Consider the following 26,858-nt stretch of genomic DNA (forward strand, 5'->3'; position numbering starts at 1 on the left):
TTTTCAAGTTATTCGACAAACCGGTTTTTTTGTCTCGAATTATTCGACAAAATCGAATATTTTTTAAAATTTATTTTAAGATTTTATGCGATTACTTTTTAATAATTATCTATTCCCCTTTTTAATTTTAAATAATTTTAATACAAAAATGTTATACATATTTAAATTAACATACTAATGGTAAGAAACTTTAACATATAGAAGTCAGAAAACACATCGAGCAAAAAATAACCAGATGGGTTTTTAACGTCACCTGTAATAAATTCGCCTTGTTGTACCGTATGCAGCAGTAACACTTTTTAATTGAAGGTGACTCGCAAAATTTAGAAGCTCAGCTCAGTTTAACATTAAAAGAAGTTAAAAATCTACACAAAAGATCTAATATTGCAACAACGAGCGACTTAAAACAAGATTTTAATTATTTGTACAAATTTTCAAAAATATCGAATTAAATCTTTTATACAATGTAATTTTAACAGTTAGCCAATGTTTCTTCTTTAATTAAAAATAATTTGAAGATTTGTTTTAATAAAAAAAATAATTTAATATACCTCAATTCTTAAATTGACAAAAAGACTAAAAACCGGTTATTCGAACCGGTTTATGATAGAAAAAAACCGAAAACTTTTTCGAATGATTCGAAACCCGGTTTTTAGAATATGTCGAATATTTGACAACTCTAAACACAACGCATTATTACATATTTATTATAAACTGTATTACCGAAATTTGTTGGTGTTTTGTTTTGAAAAAAATATATTGTTTAAATTAATAAATAACAATGTTCGAATACATATACAGGGACTCTTTCAAAATCCCTTGGACTTACTATCAAAAATCATGAGCATTTTTTAACGTTAATCCCCAAATATTTTATTGTGTTTTTTTTTCAAATAATTATTGTACATCTGATAAAAGAAATTTATTGGTTGATTATGGATGGCAGTTGCGTTGTCAGAGGGCAATCACAAATTTCTGGTTGCCGTTTGGCAACAGATTTGATAGTTGTCAGTTGCCATCTGTAATACCATTTAGGCAACTGACAACGCAAGTGAAGTTCTTTTCAAATTCATATTCACTTGTGCGCAGAATTAAAAATAAGTTAAAAAGTTGCAGTTCTCAAGGAAAAAATATACTGGTCAAAACTCTAGGAAGTCTTTTAGTCTTATGGGTCGATTATGGATGGCAACCGAACTACAGTTGCGTTGCCAGAGGGCAACCACAAATTTCTGGTTGCCAATTTGGCAACAGATATGATAGCTGCCAGTTGTCATCCATAATCGACCCATTAAATGATTAAAAGCAAATTGAGTGCAAAATAAATATTTCATTCAATTTGGTTTGGATTTGTATTAACAAAAATTTAATCATTGAAAAGTTGAAAATTAATACATTATATCCAAATATGTACTAGCATTTGAATGAAGCTAAATAATTATCAGCTAATTCAGGAACAGGACCCAAAAAATATGTATTTGGAAACAAAATTATAAAATAAATGTTCTGTCAGTGTTTCAGGATTAGGCCTTTAGTTTTTTTGGAATGATCAGACTGCTACTGGATCTGGCCGGAAGTAGTATTATATTTTCATTATTCCGCGGAGCTGCGTCACCACAAAAGTAAGTGGTTGGATCGACAATTCTACAGTAGAATAATGGGAGATAAAATTTACTTCTGAATAGGCAGTTATTGCCTTTCATTATTGTAGCGATTCACAATGGTCCCATTTGAGGTCTCGGTGTTTAAGTGTACTTCTAAACTTTGAGACATGTTCCTCATAAGGCCCGTGTTATGTCACAATGTAGAAATCTGCCCAGAAACTATGGCCAGTGGAAAAATCTTTAAGCGTTAATAAAATATAAGCAAGCATAATCAGTATGGAAGAATTTTCAGAATTGTGGATAAATTTATAAATAGCGGAACATGTTCCGAAGCTGTATAGTAAAATAAGTTTCTAAATTTTTGTCCTAACATCTGCCATAGGAAATTCAAATTGGCTTAAAATGTACTTTAGGGAAAATTTCAGCCCCCCCCTAAGTCCGTCCCTCTCAACAGACAGACGAACATGGCTACATCGTCTTACACTTTTATTGGGTCAGAGAATATACATATATCGTCACCTAAAATGCAAAATAACGTAACATCATTTCAAAAATGTTTAAAGTGATGGACAAAAAAGCATTGCAAAATTAAAAGTATCTCAGATATATACTTAATATCTCATATTTAATCTTTAAACAGAACGACATAAACATTTTGAAATTAAGATTTAGTTTATTTTTTATGTTATTCATTATTAGCTATCAAACATTAGATTTTGGAATTTTTGTTGTTACGTTGTTTTGCATTTTAGGTGACGATATATAATTTTATGGGTTCACAACCAATAATTCAATGTGTTAAAGTAATTACAAAATTAATATTCTCGCCGCCTTTTTGGTGGAAATAATCACCCCTATCGCGAATCAATATTTCACATGCAATATGTTCCCTTTTCCCATTTTTCGTTCATCTACTTTGTTCACGTGAAAAAATTATCCATGTTGTGAAATTTTTGGATGGAATTTTATAAACTATAAAATCAACTATTGTGCATGAAAAGTTCATGGAACTATCACGATATCAATTTTCCCTTCGAGGGAAATGGATATTTCATGGGAACATAAATTTCACATGTTATTGCCGATAGGGGTGAATATTTATATTTTTTTATAGAGTAAGATTTATGCATACTTGAAACTAATTTGTGTTAATTTTTGTATCAATATTTATGCGAGTTAATACACTTTTCGGATGTGGACCTTATATGGGAGCTATGACCTATTAAGGAACGATCGTCAGAAAATATTCTTTGTTGATTTATACGTATGTATTTGATCATTATTTTGTTTTAATTTAGTCGCAATAACGATATTTACAAGAGCAAATATTAAGTAAAAGAGTAAAAAAATTTTAGAAGACATTTATGTTGGTTAATGTGTTTTTCGGACGTGGTCCTTATATGAGTGCCATGACCAATTATGTGCCGATCTTTATAAAATTTTGTCAAATATGGACCGATCCAAACAAAATATCCGGTCATATTCGACACTCGCATAAAGTTTTGCTATTCTGACTTGAACTCGCAAGAGAGGTTTCCTGTAAATCGCAATAGACTCTTATCGAGTTCAAGTTCAAGTGAAGTGATGTATTTAGTCTAAACCAAACTTAAAAGAAACAATAAGATTATGAATTAATTTAATTAAAAATGTTTTCTTTTTATTTGAATCAAAACTAGTAACATTTTCTAATAATTTTTATTAAAATCATGAAATTTAAAAAATGTGCTTTGGTTTTGTTAATTTTGTACGACCATTGTTTTTTATGCACTGACTATTTAGATTAGAATGATCTTCGAAAAATGTATGTATGTTGTAAGTACTGTGAATGCAGAGAGAAAATCACAAGCAAAACGCGTGAGTTTCAGAACATGCAGTAACAACTTGGGCGAATTGAAAATCACATGCGATTTGATAATCGTGCGAGTGTCGGAACATACCCGATCGTTTTGTGATGTGTTTACATGAAACTTATTTTTCCAGCTTTTTGTATGGATACTGCTTTTCTATAGGCATTTATGTACCATATAGCTATATTCCTGGAAGAAATTTGTATGGGGGCTGGGAGAAATCATGGTCCGATTCTTACCATTTTCAACAGAGATTCTCCCTTTATTTTAAGCATTTTTAATACCAAAAGTTTCTGATCAACAAAGAATATTTAGGAACAATTTCACCCCCTACGTCCTTCCCTCGAGGACATATGGTGCCAACAGACGGACGGTCATAGCTAGATCGTCTTAGAATTTTATAATTTTTTATGTGTAAAATGAGTTTTTTTAAAGACGGAGATTGCAGCACTGATTTCTGTGACACCTGATTTGACAGTGCTTGGTCGTTTTGAGTTTAGTTTGGTTTAGCAATTTATTTATTATGAATATAGGTACTCACAACAGAGCAATTTTTTTTTTTTTGCAAATTGTTCAAATTTATGTATTTTGAAAATTATGTTTCAATTCGACAAACTCATCGGGCATTACGTGCTCATAATCGTCCACCAGAGCGATCAATTCGAGAAAATATGGATCGTTTTCGCTAATGTCTAATATTAACGATAATACGTATCCCGAATGACACTGTACAGTATCGCCGAAATTATTCTTTTGACACATATACTGAGAGAAATACGTGTCGAATGAATAATTTCAAGAAATAGTCCTGTTAACTGGCCATCGTTCATGCGATTTGACGCCATTTGCTTATTTTCTTTGGGAATATGTAAAGTCCCAAGTCTATGCCGCGACAATCACATATCCGAAATCATGTTTTATTACAATTCAAAGTTCTCCGCCTCTATAAAAACCATCTTTTACTTTTTTGTTCTACAACCAATATATGATACAAACGGAATGACAAAATCAATATACCCGCCATCTGTTTAGTGTTGGTATTGAATAAAAATTATTTTATAAAATAATAATAAAAGAAAAAAAAAGAAAAAAGGTTTGTTTCCAATTTTTATACAACAGATTTGTTTGTTGTTTTTATTAACTCACAAAGTAATTTTATGCATATTCGATTTATGTAGTTAAAGAAATATACATATAAATGATAATATTAACAAAAAATAATAATTTTAATAAAAAAATTAAATGTTCTAAAATAATATGTAATGTAGGTATGTAATATATTATTATTTTTATAATATTCTATGTTTAGAAATAAGAGTATAAATAAAAAAAAGTAAAGAAATTAGGAAAGAAAAGAAAAAAAAACTGTGTAAATGTATGTATTAATGTATAAACAAATAACGTCCTCTATGTATGTATGTGTGTATGTATATAAGAATTTTATGTACGAGTGTGTGTTGTGGTGTATGTATTTAGTAGTAGTAAATAGTAGTAATAATAATAATATATAGTTTGCCTTAGGACAAATATAAAATCATTGTATGATTAACATTTTAATTATAAGATTTAATTAAACAATTTAAATGTTTAATGCATAAAGTTATAAAGTAAATATAATATTTGCTTGTTTATTTTTGTATTTTCTTTTTTTTTTTTTTTTGTTATTTAAATGTTTGTTTTAATTCAACTTAAATATTAATGACTAAACTATGGAGGCCTTTAATTATTTCTTTTTTTTGTAAACCTGCTAACTTTTGTTTATTCAATTTGATATTTGTTTAGTTGTATGTGTTTGTATATATGTATGTATAGTATATGTATGTATGTATTTTGTGTTCAATATAAACCAAATTCAATTTATGTTTTAAATAATTTTTTCCAAAAATCTTTTATTCAAATTATTGTTTTTTTCTTTTGTTTTTTTTTTCATATAGTAATGTTAGGCACTGTTATTCCTTAAATATTAGTTTTCTAAAAACCTTGTTAATTTGTTTCATTTTTTCATTCTTTGTTTTTAAATTAATTTTTTTGTTTGTTTTATTTCTAAATTTTAAGTATTGCTTATTAACTACAGGTTTTGTTTTATATATGAGGTTGATTTCCTTAACATATAATATAGGTAGTATATAGTTATTTTTTACTTAACAAATTTTAATTCACTTTTTTCTATGAATTAGTATTTAAAAAAAAATAAACGAGTCTTATTATATAAGTGTAATAATTAAAAATAATAATAATAATAATAAAATAACCAAAATAAAATGATGTTGTATACCTTTCATTTGTATTTCTTTGTAACTTAACCAAAAAGTCTTTTTTTAATATTTTCTGGAAAGAAAAAAAATTAATTAGTTAATTACTTGAAATAAGTTTATGTAAAACAAGTACATATATGTCTTTGACATTTTAACAGGGGCAGAATTATTATCAAAAACGCTTATACCTCAGTTCTTTCAAAACGATTTGGCTTAAACTGATAATCTATATACTTCAAAACTCTGGGGAAGTTAAAATAAACTACTAATTGTTATTAACAAGTGATCACTAACAGCTGATAGTATCATAAACGAAATTCTACTCGACAATAGCATTCAGCACAAATTAAGTCGTCTAAATTCCTTAGTACTCCAGACGTATTGAATTAATTCCTTTAAGAATTCAGTCTTTATAGAATTAATTACATGAATAATGTTTTCTTTAATTCAAATCCATTACAAAATTGCTTAATAAAATTGTATGAATGATTAGAATTCATAGCTATTAGAAATAGCTTTAAGTCAATTAATTTTGTAAATGATTAAAATCAAAAAAATCCAATGACGAAAAAATATTTTAATTAATTTTTTATTATATGTATATAGCATATTCAGGCTGCACCGTTTACACTGTTTAATTTCACTCACAGCTGATACACTTTAGGAATTTTTTTTTCATTAAATAACACCAATAAAATTTTCAATTATTTATTTATTAGCACAATTTATGTATTGAAATTAAATGTTTTTTAATTATAGGGCACTGCTAGGCGTACAATATATATTGTGATATTTGGATCTCGATCCATTTTAATGGATTGATGGATCGCGCGCGTTGTTTATTTACATAATTTTTGTGCTGTGCGTTTCGATCGTTGTTTAACCCTTTCAGACATTTTGTCCAATATATTGGATATTTGGGTTTTTCCTTTTAAATTCATGTAGCGTTGACGCAAAAGGATAGATTTTTACAGTTAATAGCGTTATCAAAAGAGTGTTTACTAGATTGTATATATATATGATTTAAACATCTAATTTTTCATTGGTTTTTGTTAAATTAAGTTATTTACATAAGTTCGTAAGCGTTCTATAAGTATGTGTTAGACATAGTAATATTCAGTGCTAGTTTAAAATGATAATTACATTTTTTAAAATTTATTTATGAGAAACATGTCCTTTAAGAAACTTCATCCAATACATTTGACCTCACCTAGCAGGCGATTTACCTGTAATTTGACTTCATATTCTTAATTAGCAGCTTACACAGCTTTGCTTACACTGAAATTTTCAGTTTTCTATCACATCTAATTCTATTTAATGTATCAAAGGGTTAAAATATGCAGCGAGATAACCAAAAGAAAGCCATTTTTTTATTTATTTTTCTGTATCCGGATTTCTAAACATTATGGACATTTTCCAATATGGATCGCGATTCATCAACACTGTAGGCTTAACGTTCAATAAATATCGCAATACTGGATCGCGATCAATATACATATGTATATGGGGTATTTCATGTCAAGTGAACCAACTTTTGAAATCGATCTTTTCAACAAGATCGGTGGAGAACTCTCTGAGTTAGAGGGAGTCAAAATTTGACACATTGGTTAAGGTGTTTTTCTCATCCATGTAACTTATTACCTATTGTTCTTAGCAAAATGTGTCCCAAGTAGTTATTTCTTCAATCTTTCTAAACAAAAATTTTCGGAAATATACATTTTTTTTGACTTTTTCAAAATGGGCCCTTTTTTCTCAAAAGAAAGCTTAGATATTTAACTTGAAGGCATATTTGGTCGCTTAGTGGGATGTGATTCGATATCTATCAGAAACATAAAATATTTGACTTTTTTTTACAAAATTAAAAATTTTGTTGACTTTTTTTTCAAAATGGTCTTTTCCTTGGAGATCTTTTTGGTTGCTTAGTGGGATGCAAGTGTGATATCTATAAAAATAAATGTTTTGTAACTCAAGACATACAATTTTTGTTTTGGCAAAGTCAATAACTTTTTTGATTTCTTTTCAAAATTGTTTTTTTTTTTTGCTCAAAAGAATGCTTAGGTCTATTCATTTAAGAGCTTTTTGTTTTCGTAGTGAGGTGTGAGTGGGATATACACACACAGTTACTAAAGTATACGTACGATCGACTTTTTGGTGAGTGAATGAATATGTCAGGCCATGTATTTTAAATATACGAGTATATTCTTTTCTCAACTGAAGTTTGTTTTCCCATTTTAAGATTTAATATCTTTTCAACTTATTTTTATAAAAATTCTTTAAAAATGACCTTATCTTAGCGCCTAAACAGAAAAAACTGCATTGCACCATTATTTCATTATCAGAGGAAGTATAAAAAACACTGCATCATTTAAGCTGTGAGCTTATTTTAACGAGAAAATTATTTTGTTCATTAATATTTCTTCAATTAGATTGGTAATTGTTATTTTTTCTTCCTCAGCATTATAACAGGACATAATATATCACTACATTTTATATAAAATTTGTTTGATAAATTGAATGAACATTGAATAATTTTCGAATTTCTAAAATAATTTTACCTGCATCAAATAAGCTGTAAGTCACTGTACATTCGGTTTCATGATGTAATAAATAAGGTGAGAGCGTTTCGACAACAAACACAATATTTCTTGCTGACAAGAGCATAGGTTTTGTCAAAATTGAATTTGTCAAATAAAAAATAAACAAATTTTTTTTTGAATTAAACTAAAAAACGGCCGTTAAATTTAAATTATTTTTGAAAAAGAACAACGGTTTAATAATGCTTTATCAAAATTTCTTTATATGAAATCTTTTTATTCACATCTTCATTCATGTTTTTTGATTTAAATTTTTTTTCTTTGAAAATAAAATTTATTATTTTTCAAATCAAATTCAGTTTGACAAAACACAACACAAGCACTTTCAAAATAGATAAATAAAAATCAGCTGTGTTGTTGATTTCACCTTACTTAGTGCATCCTGTTCAGTTTCAATAAACAATTTGACAATAGCAAAAAAAAAAAAAACAATCAGAGTCAAATTCATTTCATACTACAAGCTAATTGGGAGCCTAGTTTACCCCGCAATTTTAGCCTAAAACATACCTAAAACATAAAAAAAAAATATAATCAGTTTAAATTTTTTTTTTGTCTTTAAAATGTTGAAATGTGATGTAAATACTTTCACATAGTAACATTTTATTTTTTCTTCTATTCAAATCATCTTGAAAAAAAGTTTCAAGGGTTTTTGTTTTTTCAGTCGTGGTAGCGATTCTCGTGGAATTGCCCATATGTTATTCGTATTAAACAAATTATAGAAATGTTCGTAACTTTATGATTCTTACGCATGATTAAGCATGATTATACTTAAATTAATGATTTATTTTTGTAGATTAGCGTGGTAATGAAATATCTATTTTTTTTTAATTATTAGAAATAATTCCTTGTTCTTAAACAATCAATAATGAACGCCTTAACTTCCTGCTTTTTTTATAAATATAATTTATCTTATTATATTATTTCATTATGGCTATGGTAAGATGAAATTAAAGATCCTAATATATTTTGTTACATTTGTGGCGAATATATGTTTAAAGCTCAGCGAAAATCAAGTATCGATTCTATTTCCGATTGTATTTTGCTTCGGAATACAAAATTCTATTGAGGATAAAGCTAAGAGTCAAATTTCAACATTCATGAAAGATCAAGCAAATATTCCAAAATATCTACCAGAATTATTATACTCAAAAGAAACATATGTTTATGGTAGATGGTTGTGGTTTGCAGAGCGAGAGAAAAAATACAATTTTCAATAGGCAACGAGTGTGAAATATATTTGTCCCTCTTTTCAAACCACAACCATTTTGACATTTTCTTTTGTTATTTTTCTATTGCCATATTTCTGAGACCAGCTGATTCATATCTGTATAATTTGTGATAGAGGGTAATATAGAGGTGATATAGTCCCTCGAAATATAGTTTAAAATTTCAAATAACTTTACTTACTTTGTTTTACGACAATGCGTATTACAAGTCCTTCCTTTACGTTTATTGATATATTTACGGTTGCTATAATGAATTCTTCTGCGACTTTTAACTGTCCAATAACAATTTAATAATCATCACTCTTTCATCATATTACCTCCAGTATTGCCAATGGCTGCACCGGCATTATTATGCATTAGCTTATGCTGGGGTATAACAGTTAGAGATTTTGGAATTTTTGACAATAAATATTGTTGTTGCTGGTGCTGTTGCTGCTGCTGCTGTTGTTGCTGCTGCTGCTGTTTCATAGCATTGTTGGCATTTGTTAAAGTTGTAGCAGGATTGTTAGGTTTGGCTAATAGTTGGGGGAGTTTTGGTACGTTCGCACCCCCCGGAGTTGCGCCACCATTGAGTAAGAGTTGATTGGCATCGGGGAAATTATTCCACAGCCATGATGTGTTATTGAGTGAGGAGGAGGAGGCGGGATTGACAGTGCCGGTATTAGCTGCATTTGTAATAGCATTTGCTAATAGAGGCATCATGGGGGTGGTGAAATTGGCATTAGTGTTAATGGGGGCTTGAAGGGGAGGCATAGTTGTGATGTTACTGGTAGCGGGTTTGGGAGCAATTGTTTGATATCGTGGTGGGTTTTGTGAATTGGAGGAATTGTTGGCAGCAGCGGCTGCTTTGAATAGAGCTTGTTGATGTTGCAAAAGTTGCAATTGTAACAATTGCTGCTGTGCCACCTGTTGTTGGCGTTGATTAACAGCTGCAGATGAGGTTTGATAATTTTTGTTGATGTTTTGTAAATTTGTTTTCTGGAATTGTTGCTGATGCTGTTGTTGCTGATTTTGTAAATGTTGTTGTTGTTGTTGCTGCTGATGTTGATGTTGCTGCTGATGTGCTTGAGCTTGTTGTTGCTGCTGCTGCTGTTGTTGTTGCTTAGCTTCTTGCCGTTTCTTTGTGGCTTTCAACATTTGATCGCGCATAAGTTTTTCGCGGCGTAAAATGCACATACGATTGTAATCAAATATAGAAATAAGGAAAGGTTTGCCCCCCGATTGTACTTGCACCAATGCCGGCAGTCTTCGGCCATCTGCTGTCTGATATAGTGGTCCGTTTTTGTTGAGCAAATTTTGATTTTCCTCCACAGGCATAAGTGTGGGACGCCATGTCTTGCTTTGCAAACGTTCTTGCGGCGTTAACGTATCTGGCAGTATAACAACATTTGGAGGAGGTCTTGATGTTCCAGGTTTAGCTAATAATTGAGGACGTTTGACAAGATTACCAGATAGTTGGTTATTATTTGCAGATGCTGCAACCGGCATCACTTGTCCCGTGGATCTCCTTTGCAAACTCACCAATTCTGGTGGTGAACTTAAAAGTGAGGCTTGGTTTTTATTCTGATTGGCAGCAGCTGCTTCCAAATGGTTGCCCAGCAATTTATTGGCCACATCAAGTATCTTCTGTTGTTTAGTTTCGGGTACTGGCGGTATGGGAGCTGGAGGGGGAGGCGGTGGTGGGGGTGCGTTAGGATTGCTGGTGGATTTAGTTATGGTAGTAGTTGGAGAACTATTGATAGGTAATATTTCTACCGATTTATTAATGCCCAATAAATTACATTTCAAAATACTGCGGCTGTTGCTTGGACAACCCGCACTGGCCGAGGCAGTAGAGGCCGCCAAAGCTACTGCTGCAGCAGCATTAGCCGCTGCTAAGTTAGCTGATGTTGAAGAGCTTGAAGTATTGGCGGGCGCTGCCATAAGATTATCTTTAAGCAATGATTTTTGTGGCGATGGTGTAGCTCTCTTATTATTTGCCAATGATGCTGGGTCTTTTGGTCGTGCTGTTATTGTAACAGCATTCGAGCTTAACTGTTTGGTAAGTTTATCTACAGAAAGACTGCGTGATCGTTGCAATTGTTGTTTATTTTGATTAGTGGCATTGCCGCTGTCCTTTGGCATAGATGAAGAAGATTTCGATAATTTGTCTACCTCAGTCATTTCGACATCTTGATCTTCAGAATCTTCTTCATCGTCGTCTTCATTGATTACAAATGTTGGTATTTGAGGATCGATTTCCTTGGCTTTAGAAGTGTTACTACTGCTACCGCCACTAGAAGCATTTTCCTTTGGTGTGCCAGTACCCATGTGTAAACCTCCACAATGACCTTTGTCGTAGGAAGTTAAACGCTGTCTTACAGTTTGTGTATAAACACTAGCATTACTGGAGGCACTAGCCGAGAGCACCAAGTCACCATTGCGAAAATATTTTTCTAGTAAAATCAAGTGGCGCAGAAAAGAACTTTGATTGCCATACGGTTTTTGTAATTCCTCCCAGAGTCGACGAGTTGGCTCATCGTACTGTAAAAATGTTTGTACTCTAGTCCAGCCTTCGGGGGTACGCTGACTGCTATTGCCGCCAAAGGGTGCTTTGAAGTGCAAACCCAAGTCTTCTTCGCCCGGAAACAATTCACGCATTGAGATGTTCGGATTTGCTCTTAAGACATTCGATATGTCGGCAGATGGTTGCTTTTCGGCAGAAGCATTGCTTTGCAAAATTGCTTTTAATTTAGACATTTCACTTGGTGAATTTGTGGCGGTATTCGAACCAGATGAAGAATTGGAAGAATCTGAAGACATGCCGGCTGTTTCAAAGTCATGTTGTAGAGTATTTGTGGTTGTACTTTCTTCGAGGGCATTGTTGGCATTCATGTTTGATTTGTCTGCCAATTGTTCTTCCGAAGTTTCTGTCGCATCTTTTGGATTAGCTGATGTTTCATTTCCTTGTGGTAACGAATCAGTTTTCTGTTGTAACTCATTGTTGTCGTGATTCGAAGCGCTATTACTGTTGCTATCTTCATCAGCTTCTGAAGCATCATTACTGCCATCGTGAATATTGTGAAATTGTAAAAGGCTGCAGGGAAATAAATGAAAATAATATCGATCAATAAAATTCAAAATTATAAAGATTTGAAAAGACTTTCAATGAATACTAATAGAATTTTATTAGTTACACCGCCATAATGGTGCAGCAAGTACATTAATAGAAAAGTTGAATTACAGAGGAATTCGAAAGTTGAATCAACTACGAACAGCGTTAGTACAGGATCCCTTTAGAAATTATGATTGAGAGAAATATACTCAATGCGGCAAGAAAAATCGCACATATTGTTATCTTCAACACGTTGTCATGGGCACTAAACACAGGATGCGGAAGACGCTTTCAGTCATGATGTGCAATATCCAGAACCACGAGCATTATTATCTAGCGGATATCTATTAAAGATCTATAAGGGCTTCATATGGAGAGGGTTAAGTAATATTTATAACCAAGGCTGGAAAGGAAAGCCAATAAGAGCCAAAAGGTTTTCGACCTATTAGTCAGTTGTCATTTCTCTTGAAAATAATGAGAAATACACTGTTTATTACATAATCGGTTATATAGAACAAGGGTAAAGAATTACAGCATAAAGAATATTCGCTTGTGACATTCTTTATAGACGAATGGATAGTAATAATGCTCAGCAGAAGAATTATCGCCGAGTCTCATGGACTTTGTGGCCCGGATTGAGTTATAGCAGGTAGTGCCGATGTGGGATGAGCCAAACGTAATGTTATGGTGCCTTAGTAACTTAAATCAAGAGACTGAACAAACATCTCGACTCAAATAAGTTCCACCCACAGAAAGCTGCTTGTGAACCAAATCTAATATATTTTATATATGATATTGTGATATTGACGTTTAGTAACTTAAATCAAGAGACTGAACAAACATCCCGACTCAAATAAGTTCCACCCACAGAAAGCTGCTTGTGAACCAAATCTAATATATTTTATATATGATCTATTAGCTAAACTATTTACATATAAAGATTTAAAGCAATAATGTTGACATAATTGCTTATTTCGGTAGTCATTAAACCCATGAGATCGCTTTTCGAACATTTCTTATAACATGTCTCAATATTTATAAAAATTTAATTAATTTCTCTTTTGTGTTGTCTGCTTACCGTTTTCTATAGTTTTTAACAAATTCCGCCTTTTGAGATTTGGTGCTATCTGGCGGTTTCATCAGTAAATTGGCAAAATATCGGCAAAGTTTACAAACAGCGGTGCCAATGCCCAATTGCACGGGTATGCCCATTTCACACAAGGCCTTTTCCAAACGATCAGTGTCCTAGAATTTTAAATATATGTTGAAAATAAACTACAAGAAAAAAAAATAAACAACAAATTTTAATTCTTACCGATGTTATGTGATACATGTGATTTTTGCCCAAACGTCTCTTGCATAAAACACAGCCAGAACATTGTATTACTGTATCATAGTGAGACTGACACAGCCAAACACTGGCCACACCCGCTGGAATCTCAAATTTAAGCAAGAACTTTTTGACACTTTTGCGTATACATTTACGTCTTAGTGAGTGGGCTGCAGGATGTACACAGTCGGGTACTAAACATTTGCGTGAAGTGGCGTTTGCCGTGAAACCATCGCCACCTTCTGTTTCGGCATTATGTTGATCATCATATTGTTGGTTCTCAGTGGATTTCGATGATGTAGAAGCAAGGGATTCTAAATTTCCTGGTGCTGATAGACGTTTCTTATATGAGGGTACATTGGCCCGACGATCAACATGACGGAAACAGGCATCACACAAACAGTTATCCACCGTTAGTTTTTCTTCATCTTTTCGGGAAAAATTAAAGTTTGTTAAAATACAAAATATTTCTACCATAGAGAGAGTTAGAAATGAAATTCTATTGAATATTCTTACTGGCTAAGATTTTTTGTTGTCTTTCCATGGATTTTATTTGGCCCACATGACAGGGTGTATCGTATAGACCAAATTTGCCACTACAATAGAAACATTGATCTTCACACAAACGTCCCGGATGAAATTTGAAAGATGATGCCTTTTCCGGTATAAGAATTTCTTCTTTTTCGTCTTTTTTATTGGTCACACCAGCCACATGGTCATGAGATTCTGAATTGGAAGAATCTAAATTGAGAATTGTATAGCAAACAACACATATACACATTGAGAAGAACAGAATACAAGAAAATTATATACACAAGAAGAAACTAAAATAGACAAAAGTATTTACAACAAAGGTTTTTTTTTTGGCAAAGTCTTCCTTTGGCAGTGAAATTTGATTAAATTTTTTTAAGTTTTTAATTTCTCTGGGAAGATTGCAATTTCGCCTTATTTTTTGTTGTTGTTGTTAGTAAAATATAAGAGAAAGTTTAATAAGTAGTAAGGTATGAAAATATAAAAACAAAACTATAGTTTAAAATTCGTTAATATTACTCTTTAAGCCATGTTAATTGATTTACTATAAATACACACCCAATTCATAAATATGGGCAGTGTTGTTAGAGGTGGCACTATGCGTATGATGTTGATGATTATAACGATAATTATATGATTTTCTAGCATACGTGGTGGTTAAGTTTTTAACGATATTGTTATTATTATTGTTAGTATGTGTTAAAGCTAATCTAGTTACAGAGGTAGTAGAGGTTGTAGGAAAAGAATGAATTTTTTGAAGCGCACCTTCAGTCTGAAAATGAATTGAAAAAAAATAAAAAATTTAAATCAATAAATTTGAAAACAATATGATAAAGTTACTGAAAATATACCTCATTTTGTATAGTATAATAACTGTCTTCACCATGACCTTCACGATCTTGCTGAGAACGATCACTATTGCCAGTACCATGGGCACGAGCACGTCCTTTTTGGAATGTCATTTTCAATGATTGACGCCTTTGTTGCTGTTGTTGTTCTTTGGACGTAGAAGAACCGGCTGTGTTGCTTTGCGTTTTGCGTCCATTGCTACCACCACTGGTCGAACCACCTGTTGAATTACGATTAATTTTGATGATTGTTTTCAATGTACCAGTATACTCGTGATGTGTGGATGCAGCATGAGATGAATTTTTACCATTTCTTTTGTTCTGTTGTTGATGTTGTGTGGCTGCCTTTGAGGCCTCCACATTCGCGGCTGAACTTTGGATAACTTCTAAGCGTCGCTTTTCGGCCGCCTTGTGTGTTACCAAGCCCAAATTCTGTAGGTGTAATTCTTTTTTCCTCAGTGTTTCCTCATCATCATTTTCCAGATCAAGTGTTATCCACGACGTTGCTGATTGTCCCGATTTCATGGATGTTGAATCATCATCTTTTATTAGTACTAAACCCAGTTTGATGGGCGAACTGCCCAATGAAGAGGTCGGTGTGGGTTTGCCATTTAAAACCTCGATTTCAGTGTCAGAAGATGATGTCTAAGAAATAGAAAATAAACATAGTTGATTTATTTTTTCATTTCGAATAATAAAACAAAATAACAAAACAACTGTGCTAAATTCAGCTGTATCGAATCTTATGAACTTTCTTATTTGTTGAAATAAATTTTAATGAAAAAGTATCATATTTTTATGTTAAACCAATTTATCGAGAAAGACTTTTCTAGTATATTTATGTTTGTAATAATTAGTTTTATATTAAAGAGCTATTTTATCGAAAAAAACTATTTTAATAAAAACGTTCCTAGTTTTTTATGAAAAAACTTCTTATCGAAAGATTTAATTAGAAGGAGTTAGGGAGATATATATATACGGATGTGCCTAATTTATATATCCTTCACCAAAGTATAGTTCAAGGCATAGAGAACATAGAGCGGAAACTTGAAAAAAAAACTCAATCAAAAAAATGTCTCAAAATAGTCACACATACGAGTGTTGTTTTTGTTTTTTCTACTAATACATTCTCACCACATAGGTTTCTGACAACTGAGTTAGGTCTTTGACAGGAGAGTTTCCGCTTTATGTCTATTCTCTATGGTTTAAGGTAAAGATTGAAAACAATTTTTGTTTTGGTTCGCAAAGTATATTTCAACAGACAGACGGTCTAGGTTATATCGACTCCACTAATAACGATCCGAAATATAAATACTTTATGGGATCGCAAATGAAAAAAAGAAATTGCAAATACACATTTTATGAACAATAAAAAAAAACACTTACCTTAACCAAATTATCTTTAATCTCCGTTTTTTCATCTTTTAATAAACTATCCATATCACTGCCAATGCCCACATCTTCGTCATCGCTTGTTTTATCTTTGCCATCTAATAGTTTAATATCTTCAGCAATAATTAAGGGCTGCTCATCATCTAATTTAATATCCAATACATCATCAATAATTGCTTCATCTTTGGTGTTAATTTTAGCTTCGTCTTCATCAGATAATTTAACGTCACCATCAATATCCATACTTTCATGGGAAACAATAAGTTCATCTATAGAATCCTTAACTCTCTCTTCGGCTGAGTTTAAAACATGTGCAACTGCCAACTTGTCCTCTCCCTTAGTTATAAGTTTTTCTTTGCTACGTTCATCGATTTTCTTCAATTCTGCATCTATTTTTGCCAAAACATCATTATCTTCATCCTCAGCTGTTGTTGTAGGAGTAGAAACGTCAAGACTGATTACATCAGTAACGATATTTGCTGGTGATGAATTTTCCTTATCATCGATAATGAGTTCAAGTTTTGTAAATTCATCGTCACAAGATTCATTAAGTGATGATTTATTTTTATCCTGAACAGTCGGGGCAACTGTTGCATCTGGTTTGCTGGGTTTTTGTATTACTTCCGTAACATCGGTAAAATCCTCGATTTCAGTTATATTTTCTTCATTTGCTGTATCTTCGATTTCTGTTATAACCTCATCATTTATCGATGCATTATTGTCCATGGATATAGTTTCACTTTCTTCTAAAGTTAATTCATCTTCTTGATCATGATCCCGTTCGGTTTCTTCCTCCTCATCAACGTCGATGACATTAAGTTTTAGATTTTCTTTTTCTACAATATCGCTTAAAGTCTCAGTTTTAGTTGCAGTGTTTTGTAATGATTTTTCTATTTGTGAAGTTTCTGGCATTTGAGCAGCATTCTCTTTAATTTCAATTACTTCCTCTAGTTCTTCATCATCATCGTCTTCCACGATTAGTAGTGGTGTTAAATTGCCACCAGAACTTAAACTATTGCAATCATCTTGAGATGTAGATTTCTTTTCCTCAATACTTTCTTCAAAACGTAAAGTTCCCTCATTAAGGGATTCATTTGAATTAGAATCATCTAGTATGCGCACATCAGACGTGGTAGTTTTTGTTATTGTTGTGGCTGTCACTGCGGGAGCCGTAGATATTGTTAAAGCTGGTGTTGTTACTGTTACTGCTGCTGTTGGTTCCATACCAGCTACTTTCTGCACTATATTGCCCAATTTAGGATCTTCTTCTATGCCCAAGTTATTTTCCAAAAATTTCGGTTTTTTATAAAACTGTTTAACACTGATTTCGGATACACCTTCGCTCAGCAACTCAGAAGGGCTCAAAGAGGCAGCTTTTTCAGAACCAGAGGCCAAAGACGAACAACTGGCTGCTACAGGTGTTAAAGCGGCTGTCGATTCAACAATTTCTACATTTTCGCCGCTTGTTGATGGCGCTACATCTGTGTCAATCACTAAGGGTGGCAAATCATTACTTTCTTCTGCAGCTACAACAACTGTTTTAATACATTCGTCCTTTTCAACGGTAACAGGCTGTTCCTTGGCATCATTGGTGTTGTCGTCATCCATTTCCATGGAGATTTTCTCACTTTTGATCAGTGCCAAAACAATGTCGTCTGTGTTTGTTGAGGAAGCTTCACTATCTTTAGAGTCTTCATCTTCTTCATTTGCAGGCTGGTTCTTGGAATTACTGCCAACATTCGTTTTTAATAGACTTCGTGTCTGTGAGCCCATACGTCTTCTTTTAGTTTCTGTTGATGTGCTGTTGCTTTGAACCGGTGAGGTTTGTTTTGTCTGGCGAGTAGCTCGAGTACTAGGCGAATTATTGGTAGTTGATGTTGTGGAAGAGATAGTAGTCGATTTTCTGGGGCCTCCTCGATTTCCTTTGCCTCTGCCAGAATTTGTATTAACTGCTGTGCTTGCTGAAGAGGTGTTGGCAGTTGTTGCAGTGGATTCTGAAGTTGCAGGCATTTCATTTTCACTTTCATCTACAAGTTCTTGCTTGATTTTAATTGTGGGTTCATCAGTACTCTCCGAACTGGCACTGGTATTTTGTGAAGACAGCAATACTTCCTCATTATCTATATCTGGATCTTTGACCTCTATTTTGATATATTTTGGACCTGGTTCATCTATAGTGGATTTATTGACGCTTGTGGCATTATCTACATCCACAGAACGTTTGCGTTTTGTGACTGCAGGAGTAGGATCAATCATTGGTACTGGCATTTTGCCTCTTCCTATGCAACGACCACTTCTGAACCTCGCTGGAGGAGTTTCGGAACGTGCTGAAGCTCCGCTAGACTGACGCTGTCTGGTAACACGAGTATTGGCAGCTTCTTGGTTTGCCACAGATTTACGGGTCAAACGATTTGAGGCAGTTGTTGTAGTTGGCTGAACAGATGATGTAGTTGTATCTTTTTGCTCAATTTGTTCTTTCAGCTCTTTCTTTTCCGTATGTTCTTCTTTTGTCTCTTTTACAATATCTTCTTTGTCTTTTGTTTTTTCTTTGGCCTCTATGTCTTCTTCTTTCTCCGCCAATTCTTTATGTTCCTTAAGTGACTTACGCCCCCTTATGTTTGTTTTCTTTGTATTTGTAGTAGTATTGGTGGCTCCACCTACCTCCTCACTTTCACTATTTGTATGATGTTCGTTTGGATCCAACGGCTCTTTTTTAATTGTTATGCCGCCAACAAGCGGCGATGCCAGCAAAAGTGGCGAGTTCCTTGTAACTCTCTGTAGAAATGGTTTAGTATCTTGATTTGTTTTTTGGATTTGTTCTGTTGCTTTTGAATCACTTGTATTAACTATGTTCGCGTTGGAAGAGGCATTAGCTCCCATTTCTGGTCTGTCTGCCGTTGGTGAGCAGGCATTTGTTTTCTCTAAAGATTTTGTAGTGTGTGTAGTGGATGATGTTGAGGCATTTTCCACCTTCGTCCCTTGAGCTATTGGAGAAGCTAGTGTTGATTTGCGTGTTGACATGGTACAATGTGTTCATGAAGTTTTGTTTGTTGCTTATAAAGTATTCGGTAAGAACCGTTACTTCTCTTAGACAAGAAGAATTTTTCTTCGATCAGCAAAACAAAAGTTGGTCCCTTTTTGAAGTCAACTGAAAATACAAAAAAGAGAACAATAAAATTAGCAATAATTAAAATGTTGCTTACATGAAAATATATAATTCTTCAAATAACATGATTCTTATGTTTTAATTAATAGGATTTAAGTATTTTTATCAACTTATCGTTTACTATAATTACAACAAGTCTTGGTGATCAGAGGGAAACTTCCATGTCATCCAAAATTTTGAAGGCGTTAAAAACTGAATGTGGTAAAGAGTTGCCAATTAATTAAAATAAATATATATTTCTGAGGCTGGGTAGAATTGACAAACTGGGTTTACCCAATTTTCCGTTTTATTTAAATAGAATTTTACAAAGGAAGGGCTTCAAGGTATTCGAACCGGATTTTTTTTCTCGAATTATTCCAGAAAATTGAAGAGAAACAATTTGTTATTGCATCGTTACCTTACCCCCTGTCTATACCTGATAAATTTTTATCATGATAAACGTCAAAATGGTTGCCAAGATAAAAAATCATCAGGTATAGTTCCCATTTATTAGTATTATTGCTTCATTATCCCCTGTCTATACTTGACAAATATTTATTATAACAATTAATGACGTTTGTTGTCAAGACAAAGTTGTCTGTGCAAAAGCACTAACAATTTTGTCATAACGAAGAAATAATACTAATAAATGGAGACTATACTGGATAATTTTGTATCATGACAACGATTTTGACGTTTATCATGATACAAATTTATCAAGTATAGACAGGGGTTTATGACAAAATTGTTAGTGCTTTTGCACAGACAACTTTGTCTTGACAACAAAAGTCATTAATTGTTATGATAAATATTTGTCAAGTATAGACAGGGGCTTATGTCTCTATCTGATAAATTCAGGATAAACGTCAAAATGGTTGTCAAATGACAAAATTGTTTGTGAATAAAATTTGTTTAATGAAAAATCGGGGTTTAATGAATGATATATAATAATTTTTTGTGTTATATAGCTTTAAAAACAAAGATTTTTCTTTTGCTAAAAGTTTCTTAAACATCTTGATTTAGTATATTCTTTCTTAAAACGTACGTATACAATTTTACCGAATACGAAACATACATATATTACAGTATATTTTTAAAAGGATATTCGAAAGGGTAAAACAAAAGTTACCTTAACTTGTTTTATACGCCTAAAGTAGCCATTTTCTTTAACTTTTATTATTTCATCTTCTGTTTTTTTATTCTTATGATCAATTAATACACATGTACATGTTGTTAGTACGATGATAGCTCCGACTTCATAAGTTCGTATGTATGTATATAAAGTGTTGGAAAAAATAATAGGGACAATCACTTCCTTTTAAGAGAAAAGTTGTAAAATTTTTCAAATTTTTCGTTGGACCTTCAGTGAGATAATTTGAAAAAATGGTATCATAATGTGTTTACATTGTTATAATTATCTTTGTAAAAATTATTTTATTATCATAATATTCAAAATAATTGTGATATCGCTTGGATTTTAGTTATGTTTTTATTCGATAAAATTGTTTGAAAATGTGTTGTGATACTCATTGTACTAAAAAATCATTCATAAATTAAAAGCTTATCTATTAAAAATGTTTTCAAAAAAATTGATAAAAATTTCAATGGTTCGATGAAATTACGAGTAACTTGTTTGGATCTGACCAAAATCGTTTTTATAACAGCCAGCAAACAAGAAAATTTTCAAAAAATACACCCAAAAACGAACTTAAAATTTTTGTATTAGTTTTTGTTCATTTTGGTATGTTTTTATTATCTGGTATTATTCGAATTTTCTAAATTGAAAATTAAATTGCCACTATAATTTAATTAAACATCATAAAGATTAAAAGATTCCATTTTAAAATATTTTAAAAGTAGAGGTTTTTTGTTACGAACAAAATCAACTATTGTGAATGAAAAGTTCTTGGGAATATCACGATAGCAAATTTCCCTTCGAGGGAAATGAATATTTCATTGGAACATAAATTTTACATGTTATTGCCGATAGGGGTGATAACTAGATCTAGGAGAAACAATAAGTCCTTACATTATTGAATTTACCGCCTCTTAACTAAAAGGGAAAAACTGCTGCTGTCAACAGGGATCTGTCAGTTTACTCCTGTCAAAATGTCCCATCACTTAAAACAAGGCTAGGCTTGATAAATACTATGGGAACTCTATGGGAACCGTCAATTTCAATGAATTTCGTTGTGGCCGTACAAGCATGGAAGATGCCGAATGATCTGGTCACTACACCCGAAACATTTGCAAAAATACTAGATATGGTTTTGGCCAATCGGAGATTGAAATTGCAAAAGATTGTGGCAGCCATAGGCATTCACATGGCTCAGTTGTTTCAATACTGAATGATCACTTGGGTATGCGAAAGCTTTCCGCGAGATGGATGCTGCGTTTGCTCACAATCAGTCACAAACGCAATCGTAAGGCAATATCGCAGGTGTATTTGGCGTTGTTCAACCGCAATTTGAAAGGTAGCTGTGCCTTAATTGGTTAGCGCGTTTGATTATTAAGCATGATATGGTATTTGCGGCCTGGGTTCGATTCCCAGACGCTGCCAATCAATAACATCAGTCTATATATACAAAAATTAAATGGTCCATGTATGTAATGGCACCACGTGAGAACGGCTGGAGTGATTTTGCAGATTTTTATATTCGATTCGAAGTTTTCAGGAGATGGTTTGTAAAGAAAAAAATTCAAACATAACGCGCAATTACACAGTTGTCAAATACAAACATTTCTTCACCTTTCACCTCCTTTCCTTCTACAATCTATCCCCTTTCCTAAGAAAGTATCACAATTAATATGTAGGCATTAATTGGCATGGGAGTTACTTCTCTTTTAAAAAAAGAAATATGGACGTAATTTTTAGGCGTAACTGTGGATCCATCAAATCACACCAGAGACCAAACATTGGGTTACTCTGTTTGATTCGGCGTCAAAGAAGATGGGTTTGTCAGCCAATAAAGTCATGGCGACCGTCATTGACTACCTTCAAAAAGATAAAACAATCAATGGCGAATATTATGCCGAATTATTGGGTCGATTTAATGAGGATTTGAAAAAAAAACGACTGCATTTGGCCAAGAAAAAAGTTCTTTTCCACCAGGGCATAAATAAAGCTTTGACTTCGACAAATCTGATTTTTGGACGGGTAAACACATTGGAGAAACATTGAGCAAAGTGTATAGAGCTCAAAGGAGGCTAGGTTGACAAATAAAATGTGTTTCATTCAAAAAAAAGTCATGTTAATTTTATATCATACAAAATTTGTGAGATCTATGAATCGGATATACATATCAGTATTCTATAATAATGAAACTGACTTTTCCAGCTATGAAAATAATAAATAAATTCTATAAAAATATAAAATTTCCCTGTTATTTTTTCCAGACAGTTTTATTCGAAAGTAATTTTTTCAAGATATTGCAGATTTTTATGATATATGTATATACCCTTCATATATAAGTTTGTCATTCCGTTTGTGATTTCCACAATATAATTTTTCGATCCTATAAAGTATATATATTCTGGATCCTTATAGATAGCGGAGTCGATTAAGCCATGTCCGTCTGTTGAAAAAATTATTTTTATCCCGAATTTTTTTCACCAAAAAAAAAATTAAAAAGAATTTTAAATTAAAAAAAAAAAAATTAATTTAAGAAAAAAAATTAAAATAACAATTCGAAAAAAAAATTTTCCAAAAAATTAAAAAAACAACTTTTGAAAAAAAAATAATTTTTGTTTACCTACAACATTGGAAAAAAAATAATTTTTGTTTACCTAAAAATATTAAAAAATTGTATTTTGAAGTATAATTTCGTGAAGGGTATATAAGATTCGGCACATCCGAATATAGCTCTCTTACTTGTTTTTATTTCAATATATTGGCTCTTGAAGTTGATGTATTTATTGAAGAGTTAATAAAAATTTAAGAAAATTTTCAAATATTCGTCCGTTCTTATTATATTTTCCAACACTGTATATTTTTTAAAGTTTGCGTATATTTAGCGTATGTTTGTTTGAATATATGTTATATTTTTACCCTCCCAGAGCACAAAAAAGACATGAAGAAAACTTTGTTAATGTTAGCAAAATATTAATGTTGCTGCTGTTTGTTGCTGATGCTGTTTTAGAACATGGAGCATGTGTTTTATTTACTAGTTCGTTTTCTTTTTGAGTGTTTTTTTTTTTTTGTAATTTGTCTGTTTCTCTGTTCGTTTTACCAACGAAACTCCTTGAAACCGGTTTCTTAGTGTATGTTGTGTAAATATTCATTGAAGCAGAACTTTTGAAGCTTAGCTTTAAGAAAAAATAAAAAACAAAATGTTGGCAACAAAACTGAAAAGTGTTGTATAGTCAGTCAGTATTATGCAAATTGGCAACTACTGAGATGGCATACAAAATCAGTTGGATAAAAGGATTTTTATTTTAAGTTTGTAGCTCGCATTCAATTTGCTTCAAACTAATAATAACCTTTAAAAGACGGACTTATGTTAGGATTTTCTGCTAAAATAGTAATGTTTTCATTCATAATTTCTAATTAAACCGTATTTACGGTTTTTTGTGAAAAACGATTTGACCGTGTGTGTTTGCTTATATCTCAGCCATTTGTCAACAAGCGATTTTGAAAAATCGTTAATGCCCTAATTGGATAAAACACCTGCATTGAATGCTTCACCTATCAAATCACTTCACCTCACAAATTATACAGAGATGAATAATCTAGTTTCAGCAATTTTGCATGTATAATGCATGTATAAATGTTATTTTCTAGGAAACCCTGGTGGGAAATGAAAACAAAAGAAAATAGCTAACCCATAGGATAAATGCATAGAACGGAAGGAGAGAGAAATGTTAATGAAAAAAAATAAACAAAATGTGTCTTTTTGCTCACAAAATACATGGCAATATATTCTTATGAATGATTTGTTTGACAACTGACTTATGTTTTTGATTCACAGTTATGCATTAAACACATTGAAGACAGCAGGCTACCAACTGCAATCTGTTAAAAATAATATATAGTACACGTTTATATGAAGACAGCACAGCTACACGTCCACTCGACTGCTTTTGCCGCTGCAGCCGAATTAGGCTAATTTCTATTTTTGTCAACTACAAAACAGAATAGTGTGGCTAATTTATATTACGGAATTTTGTTTTTTTTCGCAATCGCTTTGGAATACCTGTTGAAAGTGAATTTTTAAACTCTTAAATATACACAAAAAATTTCATTTGGTTGATGGCCCCAACATCATTATAATAATAAAAAATTTGCTCTAGAAAACGGGGGAGTGGAAGTCCCCAATGCCCACCTTGTAGTAGTCTTTAAAAAGTCAAAACAGGTAAGTAATCTTTCGTACATTTAACTGACTCATTAAAAGGCAACTTTATATCACTATGCCCAAGGCGAATTTACTGTACAGGTGGCGTTGATATTACAACAAGTACAACATTGCAATAACAACATTGTGTTTTATTGTTGCTTGGGGGACAAAAGTGTCAAAAAAACAAAACAAAAATTTGTGAAAAAAAACAAAAATAAAATCAATTTAATAAAAAATAAAATAAAAATGTAATAAAATCAATAAAAATAACGTTAATTTTACATAAACGCTAAATTTATTTGCGAGGACATCGATTAGCAATTGCGTGGTCCAGAAAAAACATCCAAAGATAATAAAGAAAATGAAAAAACTGATAAAATAAGGGTGCCTCCTGGAAGCTCCTGTAATGGTGGCACAGTTTGCGGTAAAAATGGTAGAGCTAATGCTCCAAATGTATGCACGTGGCAAATGGTTGTGATTGATCGAATGAACTCCGGAGCTACCCGTTTTGTTGTACTTTTAAGAGATCTTATAAACTATTTTTGGAGCTAAAAATGTAAACAAAACAAATTTTGACATAAAATAATCGTTTTGTAAACAATTTTTGACAAGTTTGCCCCCAAGGCGAATAAAAAAAAGTAGATCAGCTGTGCTGTTAACGCCACCTGTACAGTAAATTCGCCTTGACTATGCCGTTGAAAACAAAATTTCATACATTACACAGGTCAACAAAAAAAGGCTTCGCTAACCACTATATAGATTTGATGCATCATGGTTACCTAAGTACAAAAATTTTTGACAAGTTTGCCCCCAAGGCGAATAAAAAAAAGTAGATCAGCTGTGCTGTTAACGCCACCTGTACAGTAAATTCGCCTTGACTATGCCGTTGAAAACAAAATTTCATACATTACACAGGTCAACAAAAAAAGGCTTCGCTAACCACTATATAGATTTGATGCATCATGGTTACCTAAGTACAAAAATGGTAAAATTTTCGAATTATATGGCTAGATTTTTTTTAAATTTTTTTTTTAAAATTGCGAATTTTTGTAGATGTTTCTCCACATAAGTTATGATAACTCAAAAAGTGTTATTCCGATATTATTGAAATAAACTTAATAAACCTGAACAATTTCAACCGTTTTCGATTTTTCATGATTTTTTAAAACAAAAAAATTTGCTATTTTCACGTAAAAAATATATTTTTTGCTTCAATTTGTTATTATAACTCTGAAACTACTGAGCTCATTAAAACGCAATATATAAACAGATTAAAGGTTATGTAAATTTTCCAAGCTTATTTCAGTACTATCGGACTAACTCTTGTTGAGTTATCATAAATTATGTGGTGAAACATCTACAAAAATTCGCAATTTTAGAAAAAAAAAATTTTTAAAAAATCTTCTCCATGGAATTTAAAATTTGGACCATATTTGTACTACTGGAACCACAATACATCAAAATTGTGTAGTGGTTTAAAAAGCCTCTAAAATTTTTTCGATTTTGTTGCCCTGTTTTATCGCTCCACCCTAATGTATATACTTTTTGGTTCTACGACCAATATTTCGATTCATCTGTTTTGATGGCGGAGATTACAGGCTTTGCCTCTATATTACTTTTTATACCCTACACCACCACAGTGGGGAGGGTATTATTCGTTTG

The 26,858-nt window shown here is 32.2% G+C and overlaps 1 protein-coding gene across 1 annotated transcript in view; it reads right to left on the reverse strand.

Annotated features, from left to right (window-relative positions):
• Nucleotides 1-4,542: 4,542 nt before the first annotated feature.
• The window catches only part of east (enhanced adult sensory threshold), a 36,220-nt gene continuing 13,904 nt past the window's right edge, over nt 4,543-26,858 (reverse strand). The window contains exons 2-9 of the mRNA XM_065510044.1: nt 16,713-19,866; nt 15,330-15,971; nt 15,037-15,250; nt 14,464-14,673; nt 13,933-14,375; nt 13,696-13,862; nt 9,705-12,599; nt 4,543-5,776 (exon numbers count right to left, since the gene is read on the reverse strand). Coding sequence (XP_065366116.1) covers nt 9,821-12,599; nt 13,696-13,862; nt 13,933-14,375; nt 14,464-14,673; nt 15,037-15,250; nt 15,330-15,971; nt 16,713-19,739 — 7,482 coding nt within the window. The 5' untranslated portion in view covers nt 19,740-19,866 and the 3' untranslated portion in view covers nt 4,543-5,776; nt 9,705-9,820. The remainder of the gene's footprint in view (nt 5,777-9,704; nt 12,600-13,695; nt 13,863-13,932; nt 14,376-14,463; nt 14,674-15,036; nt 15,251-15,329; nt 15,972-16,712; nt 19,867-26,858) is intronic.

Source organism: Calliphora vicina, chromosome 4 (assembly GCF_958450345.1).
Source record: "Calliphora vicina chromosome 4, idCalVici1.1, whole genome shotgun sequence".
Lineage (NCBI taxonomy): Eukaryota > Metazoa > Arthropoda > Insecta > Diptera > Calliphoridae > Calliphora > Calliphora vicina.